Genomic DNA, 10,564 nt, shown 5'->3' with positions numbered 1-10,564 from the left:
TAAATATTTATATAGCCTATCACAGGCTTGCGTAGGGACGCAAATGGCGTCCCCTAAGCAGGACACCATTTGCGTTCGCAGCAGCCCGGCAGCGGCTGGAGGCCCTGCTGCGGGTTGGTCCAGCCGGTGGCTCCGCGGCTTGACCGCAGGGCGGAGCCAGCTGGGCAGGATTCTGGGGGGAGGAACAGATCGCCTCCCCCCACCTGCAGAACCCAGAGGAGCCAGGTAAGTGGGGTTTTATACACCCCTAACTGCAGAAGATATTGGACAGATACCTGTGCCTGAACTGATGTTTTCAGGGAGGGAGTCTGAGGAACTGAGGCAAAAAGTGGTAACAAAAGATGAAGTTTTGAGGAACCTTATCGACAGATTGAAAGTAAATAAATCACCATGCCCAGATGGTATCCATCCTAGAGTTCTCAAAGAACTCAAATATGAAACTGCTGATCTTCAAACCAAAATATGCAACATGTCTTTAACCAGAGGACTGGAAGATGGCCACCAGTGTAACACTAATTTTTAAAAAGAGATCCAGAGGACTGGAAGATGGCCGCCAGTGTAACACTAATTTTTAAAAAGAGATCCAGAGGACTGGAAGATGGCCACCAGTGTAACACTAATTTTTAAAAAGAGATCCAGGGGAGATCTGAGAAATTACAGGCCAGTTAGCTTAACATCTGTTCCAGGTAAATTGGTTGAAAGCATTATTAAAAATAAAATTAGTAAGCAAATAGAAGGACAAGCCCTGCTGAAAAAGAATGAACATGGCTTCTGCAAAGGTAAGTCCTGTCTCACTAACCTTTTAGAGTTTTGAGAGTGTCAGTCGATGTGTAGACAGGGGTGATCTGGTAGACACTGTTTACTTGGACTTCCAAAAGGTTTTTGACAAAGTCCCTCACCAACAACTCCTGAGCAAACTCAGCAGTCATGGAGTAAGAGCAGATGGCCGCTTATGGATCAATAACTGCTTAAAGAATAGAAAGCAGAAAGCAGGAATAAATGGTAAATTCTCCCAATGGAGGGAAGGAAATAGTGAGGTCTTGCAGGGATCGGTATTGGGACCAATGCTTTTCCACCTGTTCATAAATGATCTGGAAGTAGGAGTGAGCACTGAAGTGGCCAGGTTTGCTGATGACACCAAATTATCTAGGGTGGTTAAAACAAAATGGGATTGTGATGAGCTCCAAAAGGATCTCTCCACAATGGGGGAATGGGCATCTAAGTGGCAAATGCGGTTCAATGTAAGCAAGTGTAAAGTGATGCATGTTGGGGCAAAACATCCCAACTTCAAGTACAGCCTGATGGGATCTGAGCTAGCAGTGACCTACCAAGAAAGGGATCTTGGGGTTGTGGTAGACAGCTTAATGAAAATGTCAGCCCAGTGTGCAGCTGCTGTAAAAAAGGCGAACTCCATGTTAAGCATAATTAGAGAAGAAATGTAGACTAAAACTGTCAATATCATACTGGCCTTTTACAACTCTATGGTGCAACCACACTTGGAATGCTGTGTACAGTTCTGGTCATCACACCTAAAAAGGATGTTGTAGAGCTGGAAAAAAGGCAACTAAAACAATCAAGGGGCTGGAGCATCTCCCCTATGAGGGAAGGTTACAACAGCTGGGATTGTTTAGCTTGGAAAAAAGGAGGGTAAGGGAGACATGAGAGAGGTCTACAGAATTATGCATGGTGTGGAGAGTGTGGAGAGGGAGACTTTTTTCTCCCTCCCTCAAAATACTAGAACCCAAAGGGGTCATCCCATGAAGCTGATTGGTGGGAGATTCAGGACAGATAAAAGGAAGGACTTCTTCACACAGTGCATAAACTATGGAAATCACTACCACAAGATGTAGTGATGGCCACCAACTTGGATGGCTTTAAAGGGGGGTTGGACAAATTCCTGGAGGAAAAGGCTACCAGTGGCTACTAGTCTTGATGGCTATGTGCTCCCTTCAGTCCCAGAGGCGGTATGCCTACGTACACCAGTTGGTGGGGACATGGGCGGGAGGGTGTGTTGCACTCATGTCCTGTTAGTGGGTTCCTGGTCGACAGCCGGTTGGCCGCTGTGTGAACAGAATGCTGGACTAGAGCGACCCTTGGACGGATCCAGCAGGGCTCTTCTCGTGTTCTTAAGTCTTGCTAATGAGAGACAGCTAATTTGCTAAGCCCTCCAATCTGGAATGCTGCTTCCCCAGAGTTTATGCTGCAGCACAGAGATCTCCAGGGTGAGCCTTCCTTGGGCCCCAGAGCTCATAGCCTTCAAGGACCAAGGGGAGACATGAACAGAGGCTGGTGGTGCGTCTCCTGCAACAGAAAATTCAGACCAGATTTGCACGGCTGAGGAAGGAGGCCTGCTTTTCTAGGAGGGACGAGCTCTCTCGGTCCTTCACACTAAGAACGGCAAGGACGGTGATAAGGCTCACAGACATTCTGAAACTGCTGCAACCAGAAAGCTCCTTTGGAGCTGCATACATCACATAGGTAAGTAAGAGCAATTCATGCACTAGAAACTGTCCGGAAACCACTTTAACTGTCATGGCTGCCCCCCAGATCCCTGGAAATTGCTTGCACGGCTTTCACGGTTCCGTGGCTGCAAGCCACAGTAGTTACATAGATTTGAAACAGATGCTTTACATTGGTAGTGTTGACATACCCTCTGGTTCCCAGGCACCGCAAATGACATGTGACCTGCAAATGTGGGTGAAGAAGCCCTGACGGCATTTTTAAAAATTATTATTAAAAGCCAATTGGGATGGGAGCAAATTTGAATGGAGGAGGAGCATCTGGAACTCTTTCAGGGAGAAAGTGGCTGGGAAGCTAATTTGGAGCATGCAAATGGCACCAGGGGGGCAATGCAAGGCAGGCAGGCACAGGAAGATTGAGAGGCGCCAATCAAACACATACACATATTCACACAGTGACACAACTAGGCGCTCACACACTCTTGTGAGGTACCTGGAGAAGGACCTGCTGCTCAGATTATTTAACCTTTGTAAGGGCAATAAACACATTTTCTCTTTCATCTTCCCCCTGCATTTTTCTCTCTCTCCACCCCTACTGTGTCACTCCCCCAACCCTCTTTCTTTCTCCTCCACCTGTCTCTTTCCTACTGGAGAAAAAAATGCCCTCACCCCATACAATTAGCTATTAGAAAAATGGGTTCCATTGGCACCAATGGAAACTTTCCCCCTAAGTTTGATTGCCATGCAGGGAAGGGGCGAGGGGGACACACACAGGGAAAGGAGGGTTAACCGCCCTACAAATATCACCCTGCCTTACATATGGGGCTTTTCTACACGAGGCATTTATCGTGCACTCGCCATTCCCTACTCACAGTTGTTTACAGGTTCTTTAGATGACATTGTGACCCTCCAGTTTCACTTCTGTGTCTAACCAGCATTTTCAGTGATTTTTCTTTTAGAGTAGGGAATATGCGGCACTTCATTGTGAAAACGAAAGAACATCCGATTTCCTCTCCTCAGTGTATTTGTGCTATTGCGCTGTAGCACAGTGCCACCTAGAGGCCATGCAGCAGAAAAGGAGGAAGGAAACGCTCCTCATGTAGTGCTTGGATCGCAATTCTGCTATGAAATGGAAAGTAGGTACAGCCAATTAATAGTCGATTACCATCCTTGTGTAGAGAAGCTCTTGTCCTCTCCCTATGTTCCTTGGCCTCAGTCTGTGGGCAGCTGCTGCTTGGTCAGGTGCTGTTTATGGTGTTCCTGGCCAGGCAATGGCCACTCCATATGAGTTTATGGATGCCATGGATGCGCAAGGAACCACTGGGTGGGAGAGACAGAGATGGGCAAGAGAGATACAGGCATGAGATGGGGTGTGGGCAGAGTGAGAGACAGACAAGAGACCTACAGGCATGGAGGGGCAGCTGACTGGGTAGCGAGGAGCCAGGAGAGCGGTTGTGTGTGCTAGAATTTACCAGCCAAAAGGTTGCCTGCAGGCCTTCAGCTTTCCCCTTCTTCTCGTCCCTCCAGCCAAATGAGTCATGGGAACACAAGCGACGTCTCTGCGTTATTCCTCCGCGGCTTCGCCATCCAGCCCGCGCTCCAAGGACTCCTCTTCCCCCTCTTCCTCTCCTTCTATCTGCTGACCCTCCTGGGGAACATCACCATCATCTCGTTGATCCGCTCCAATGGCCAGCTCCTCCAGGCTCCCATGTATTTCTTCCTCAGCCACCTTGCCTTAGCCGATTTGGGCTTCACCTCCACCACCGTCCCCAAAGCGCTGGAGAACTTGTTGTCTCGGGAAAAGACCATCTCCTACCAGGGCTGCCTGACCCAGATGTTCTGCTACATGTCTTTTGGCAACGCGGACAGCTTCCTGCTGTCTTCCATGGCCTATGACCGCTACGTGGCCATCTGCCATCCTCTGCACTATTCCGCCCTGATGAGCCGCAAGCATTGCCTCCTTCTGGCAGCCGTGTCCTGGCTCGTTCCCCTCACCCACTCATCGCTTTATACCTTCCTGATGTCCCACATTTCCATCTGTGAGCATAGCGAGATCCCACATTTCTTCTGTGACATTTACCCTGTTCTGGACATCTCTTGCTCTGATACCAGCGTCATGCAAATGGTGCTGGTGACCGAAGGGGCGGTGGAGATCCTTGGCCCATTTGTTCTGACGGTCGCCTCCTACGCGCGCATCTTCTACACCATCATGAAGATCCCGTCCGCCACCGGGAAGCGCAAGGCTTTCTCCACATGTGGCTCCCACATAGTTGTGGTGACTTTGTTCTATGGCACCGTAAGCTGGGTCTATTTCAAGCCACATTCAAAGAACCAGGACCGTTCGGACACTGTGGCGGCGGTGATGTATACCATGGTAACCCCCATGTTGAATCCCTTCATCTACAGCCTCAGGAACAGTGAGACGAAAGCAGCCATGAGGAGGCTCATTAAGCAGTGTTTCCGTTAGTTTTGTAAGTCTCAGAGCATATGGCAGTGAAGGCCCAAGTGTGCTTCCAAGTGGGGGAGGCCTCGCACTAATAAATCATTGCTCTGATGTCTGCTGTGAGCTACAAGCAGAACTGGAACTGACTTTCCATGCTATTGGGGATGTGCCTGTGTGCCCTTCCCGCTATCTTCTATCCACACCAGTGAGTGGGCATGGTGGCTGTGGAAGGGGAAGATCCAATTCAGTTGAGTGGCCATTTAAAAAAAATCCCAAGCAATCCTTGTTTCCAGTCAGAAGTGTAGATTGGAAGTACTTAATTGGGGTGTGTGTGCGTGCTAAAATGCGGTTTCTAGAAGGTGCTTTTCTTTTCTTTTTAAAATTAGCATAACAGTGTAATTGCGCTATAACACTCTTTAATTTAAGCAGAATTTTGCATCCCCCAAATTTTCAGCAGCCCTGCTGAATGTCCTCCCCGATGAGGGCTCCTTCTCCCTTAGCCGTCACCATCAGCAACTGTTCCAGCAGTCTGTACTCAGGGACATGAGAGGGGAGGTAGGGGCCATTCCATTCCACAAGTCCTGATGAAAGACTATTAATTTTTTTCCTCTTCCCTCCCCATCCCTTCTTCCTTGTGGGTCATGTCTTTTTAGATTGTAAGCCTGCAGGCAGGACTTTCTTCTTTTACTGATCGCATGTAAGCTGCTCTGAGACACTTTTTGTCTGAGGAGCAGGATAAAAAATACTTTAAATAAAATAAAATAAAAATATTTTAATATTTTTTTAAAAAACTTGAAAAGTGTTTCTGTAGTAATTTAGATCAATTAAAAAAAGAGAAATGGCATTAAAAAATGGCACCCCCTGCAAAAGTTATAGTGAATGTGTGCTGAGCTGTGATAGGTTTAGCGGCCTGATATGTCACTGCCCATGTCAAATCTTGTAATTAAATCTTGTAAGTGTAATTAATTAAATCTGCTTAAGTGTTTGCTTTTTTGTTTCTGCAATTTTACTTGCTTGTTGTACTTTGGAAAGTGGAGGATGGCAGTACCAAAGGAAAAAAGGAAGGACGTGGGAACGCCACCTGCCCCCCCAATTGCTCCCTCGGCAAAGGTTTCTAGAAATGCCGGAGGTGAAGAGGAGTTACTCGCTTTGATATACTAAAGAAATCGCTGACAGAAGAAGGCAATTCACCAAGGCGAGAAGTTTGGCAAAGCAAATTAATCTGCAATATCATATTAAATATCTGGCTACATTTTGTACTCTTTCTGAAGGCCAGATGAAAAGATTTTTGGATCCTGATGCTGCCGAAGCATTTTTAATTGGTATTAAAACTTAATTAAGGGAACCAACTCTCTCAGCCTCCACAGTTGGAACATAGCCATTTTTACTGTTCTTTTGAAGTGTTGTTTGGGCTTTAGCTGATAAGATTCCTGGGCAATATGCCAAAATAAATGTTTGCATTTTTTTCTTTCTCCTCTTTTTTATGTTATATTGTAATAAAGTGCATATTTGTGTGTGTATGTGTGTATACACATATAAATATATCTTTAGATATGATATTACTTAAAATATACATACAAATGATTTGTTCCTGTTCTTATCCTTTTCTTAAACTTCTTTTCCCACCCCTTTTTATTATTATTATTATCATCATCATCATCGGATTATTATTATTACTATTCCTTGTTGGCTAAACCTTTAATGTTTATTAATACGCGTTAACTGAATGGTAATTTATGGCCAATGGAAATGGATTGTTTGCTTCTATTTCTGTGCTATAAGGCTATTTGGATATTTGGTTTGTTCTTATTGAAGTTTAATACAAGTCCGTCTTTTCTTTTTTCTTTCTTTCTCTTCCTTCTTTTGCTAGCCTCCCTTTTTTCTTTTTCTTAGAATACTGTAATGTTGGAAACTGAAGATTCTGATTATATTGTTGGTAGTGTTTATTTCATTTATAAAAATAAAATAAAAAAGAGATAAAAAAAGAGAGAGGAAGACTCAGATAAGGGGGAGAAGGAGGGGAAGAGGGGAGGGGGAAAGGAAGCACATGTCAAGGGAGTCCGTCATGATTCTGCATTTAAAACGGAGGCAGAAAGCCCCATTTTAAATGCGCGATTTTAGGCTGGTGTAGGGAAGCTCTGAGCGCTTTTCCCTCATGATCTTCCCTTTGTTGTTGTAAAATGAAAATTTTAGGGCTATATTGTATGATATATGCATTTTTAACTGGGATGTTCAATATTTTTGTGTGTACACCGCTTCGATATTTTATTATATGAAGCGGTATACAAGTATTGCCAATACATACAAAAGCCGCCGCCGCCCCGCTGCCTTATCCCCCCGCGCTTGGATGCGCTGATCTGCCATTTTCTCCCTGCTCGCTTGGGTGGAACGAGGCTTTCATAAAAGGCAAGGGAGATCCTCCAAGCTGGTGCCAATTCTGCGCAGAGGACGGGGCGGGGAGGCGGCGGCTGCCCGGTCTCCCCTCCCTCCCCCATCAACAGGCGCCTCTGGCCGCCACCAAAACTGCAGCCGGAGCCATCCACCCCCCGCCTGCCTGCCTCCTGCCTGCCCTCGCTGGCCCGCTGCCTCCGGGCAGACGGGGCAGCGCCCCTCGAGCCAGCGCCGGGGAGGGCAGGGGCTGTCAGGGCGGCCGCCGAGCCCACAGAGTCCCAAGGCAGCTCTGATTCTGAGGAGGAGAGACAGTTCGTGGGGCGGCCCTCTCTCAGGCGTCAGAGGCTTGGGGCGCAAGTGCAGGATCGCGCTGCGGTCGGGGAGGCTGGGCGACTCTCCTGAGGGCGGGGGACCGGAAGCGCAGAAGCGGCATGTGCCGGGAGCCGAGGAAGCTCACCAGCACCGGTTCGCCCGCCCTCGTCTTGGCAAAACAGATCTTAGCTCACACGCCAGAGGAAGCCTTCCAGCTCTGTGGAGAAGATCGCGACGCCCGAGAGCCAGTGAGGTGCAGTGGCGAGGGTGTTGGCCTGGGAGTCGGGAGACCCGGGTTCCAGTCCCCGCTCGGCCATGCAAGCTCACTGGGTGGCTCTGGGCCAGTCACAGACTCTCAGCCCAACCCGCCTCACAGGGTTGTTGTTGTGAGGATGAAGTGGAGCGGAGCAGGATTGTGTACGCCGCCTTGGGTTCCTTAAGGAGGAAAAAACGGCGGGATATAAATGTAATAAAGAAAGAAAGAAAGAAAGAATGATGTGCGAGATTTATATATTGACCTGGTTCACACGTAATGACTGCCCAGAGTATGGCAACATTTGCGTGTCATGCTAAGCCACCCTGAAAAGAAGCCACGCGGTACGGGTTGCTCGTGGAACAACCCACGGCGCACCTGGCAGACGATGGGGCTCATCGTGGGTTGTTCTCCTCCGCGTCCACCCTCAGTCCCCCAGCCGGCATCCCAGCATCCTTTGCAGCAGAACCCATCTCGTCTGCCCGTCTCATCCCCCTCCCTCCTCCAGTCGCAACCCCTTTTCATTCCCTGGGGGGGTGCTTTTTTCCGGCCCCCAAAATTTGTGCAAACGGGGTCGTAATTTTTTTCCAGCTCCGGAACGTTGTGCAAATGTGAATGTGATTTTCTTCTTGTTTTCCGGGGGGGGGGGGGTCGTCCCTTTTTTGCAAGCGTGCAAGTCCACACTTACGGCTGTCCAGTATGCGTACCCTTGCCTTGTCAATGTCCTTGCAAGGCTCAGCTGTCAACGGGAGCAGAGCGCGGCAGGGAACATACAAGGAAACTGCAAGGCGAGACTGCGTGTCAGCTCATGTGCACACACTTGCCAGTGACAGCTCCGAGAAAAGGGGGGAAAGGTGCTCCGAAGTGGGACGATGTTGCCCGCTTCGCAAGGCTACCCCCTCGCTTTTGAGAGTTGATCTGTCCCTTGGCGGTGTCCTGCTTCCATTCACGTCCAGATAGGGGAGATCTGGGCTCCCCCCACGGCTTTCCATGGCTCCCTCCCACAGCAACTAAAGCAGTAACTGCTGCAAATGGAAGCTGTGGAAATGGGGGAGCCCAGATCTTCCCTTTCTGGACTTGCTGGAGAACCCACAGTTCAGTGACAACGCATACTATGGGTTGTCGTTGCATGAGAACAAGGCTACTGCCTTGCTTGCTAAAAGGCCATCAGAGCGGTGTATGATGGAATGCAAGACAACGTTGACAGAATAATACTGCATTAAACAACTACATATCTTAAAAGGCGAACGGTGCAATCCTAACCATGTTTAATCAGAAGTACGTTCCACTGAATTCAGTGGGGTTTACTTCTGGGTAAGTGCATATATGATTGCAGCCTAAATTAAATAAATAGAGCTTGGAAGAGTCCCACATCAAGGAGCATCATCTATCTATTTAAACATTTAGATACTTCCTACGCTGCCAAAAAGCCATCAAGGTGGTGCACAACCATTTGAAACAATAAAACCTGAACACGAGGAAAACAAGAATCTTAAAAAAAAACTTGTTACAATGTTAAAACTACCCATTTTTACAAGGCGAAATTGAAAAGATGGGTCTCCATACCCTTTCTGAAGGGCAAGAGAGTGGGGGCCAATGGCAGCTCTTGAGGGAGCGTCTTCCCTAGCTGGGGGGCAATGCAGGAGAAAGCCCAGCTCATCAGCTTCTCTCCTTCCCTCGGGGGTCAGTGGCTGCAGTAAAATCCCCAGGCGCATCTCCACTCCCTCCCCGCTGTCTCCCAGCAATAATAACGGTAGCCCCCTCGTTTCTCGGCCCAAGGGGAAGGGGGAGAGCGCAGGCGCTTGGCCTGTGCCTCATCCCCACCCACTGAGTTTGCTTTTGGAAAGCAGCAGCACACTGCAGCCACTCAGGTCCTTGTCACTCTTCAGGCTGGTAGCGCAGGGGCACTCCTTGCGGGGAAACGGCCCGTCCAGACAGCAGAGCAGGGGATAGCCGCGTGAATAATCACAGGGGGGGACGGAGGGAGAAGAGGCCGGACAAAGACGCGTGCAGGATCAGCAGGTACAATCCACCCCGGACGAGCTGCCACTCCCCATGCGGGGTTCTCCAGCTGGTTGCAGACTTAAGTGGAAGAATTAAAATAGTCCCTGGGACATGGAGGTCCCCGGACACCCACACTTGGAGGGAGCCAGGGAAAGAGGTGTGGAACACGTAAGAACATCAGAAGAGCCAAGGGTCCAGCCAGTCCAGCCTTCTGTTCTCGCAGTGGCCAACCAGCTGTCAACCAGGAACCCACAAGCAGGGCATGGGCGCAACAGCACCCTCGCACCCATGTTCCCCAGCTCCCTGCCTCTGGCACTGGAGGTAGCACATCGCCATCAAGAGTGGTAGCCACTGACAGCCTTTTCCTCCAGGGATTTGTCCAACCCCCTTTAAAGCCATCCACACTGGTGGCCATCACTACCTCCCGTGGCAGCGAATACCGTCATTTGACTACACACTGGGTGAAGAAGCCCTTCCTTTTCTCTGTCCTGAATCTCCCACCAATCAGCTCCATGGGATGACCTCAGGTTCTAGTATTTTGAGGGAGGGAGAAAAATGTCTCCCTACCCACTTCCTCCACACCATGCATGACCTTGTACGTCTCTATCGTATTTCTCCTTACTCGCCCTTTTTTCTGAGCTGAACAGGCCCAGATGTTCCTCAGAGGGAAGTTGCTCCAGCCTCTTGATCATTTTAGTTGCC

The 10,564-nt window shown here is 48.9% G+C and overlaps 1 protein-coding gene across 1 annotated transcript; it reads left to right on the top strand.

The window, feature by feature from the left end:
* Positions 1–3,990: 3,990 nt before the first annotated feature.
* Positions 3,991–4,926, top strand: LOC146353342 (olfactory receptor 1G1-like). Its single transcript, XM_084832220.1, has one exon. It carries the CDS (start codon positions 3,991–3,993, stop codon positions 4,924–4,926), a length of 936 nt encoding a protein of 311 aa, XP_084688346.1.
* The last annotated feature ends 5,638 nt before the right edge of the window (positions 4,927–10,564 follow it).

This window comes from Heloderma suspectum, chromosome 2, assembly GCF_057233095.1.
Source record: "Heloderma suspectum isolate Gila_16-S chromosome 2, 16-S_ref, whole genome shotgun sequence".
Lineage (NCBI taxonomy): Eukaryota > Metazoa > Chordata > Lepidosauria > Squamata > Helodermatidae > Heloderma > Heloderma suspectum.
The sequence above is the reverse complement of the archived record's forward strand: the minus strand, read 5'-3'. Positions and strand labels throughout refer to the sequence as shown.

Bases quoted from the DNA above. Each gene is read 5' to 3' on its own strand.
- LOC146353342 (XM_084832220.1), top strand. From the start codon at position 3,991: ATGAGTCATGGGAACACAAGCGACGTCTCTGCGTTATTCCTCCGCGGC.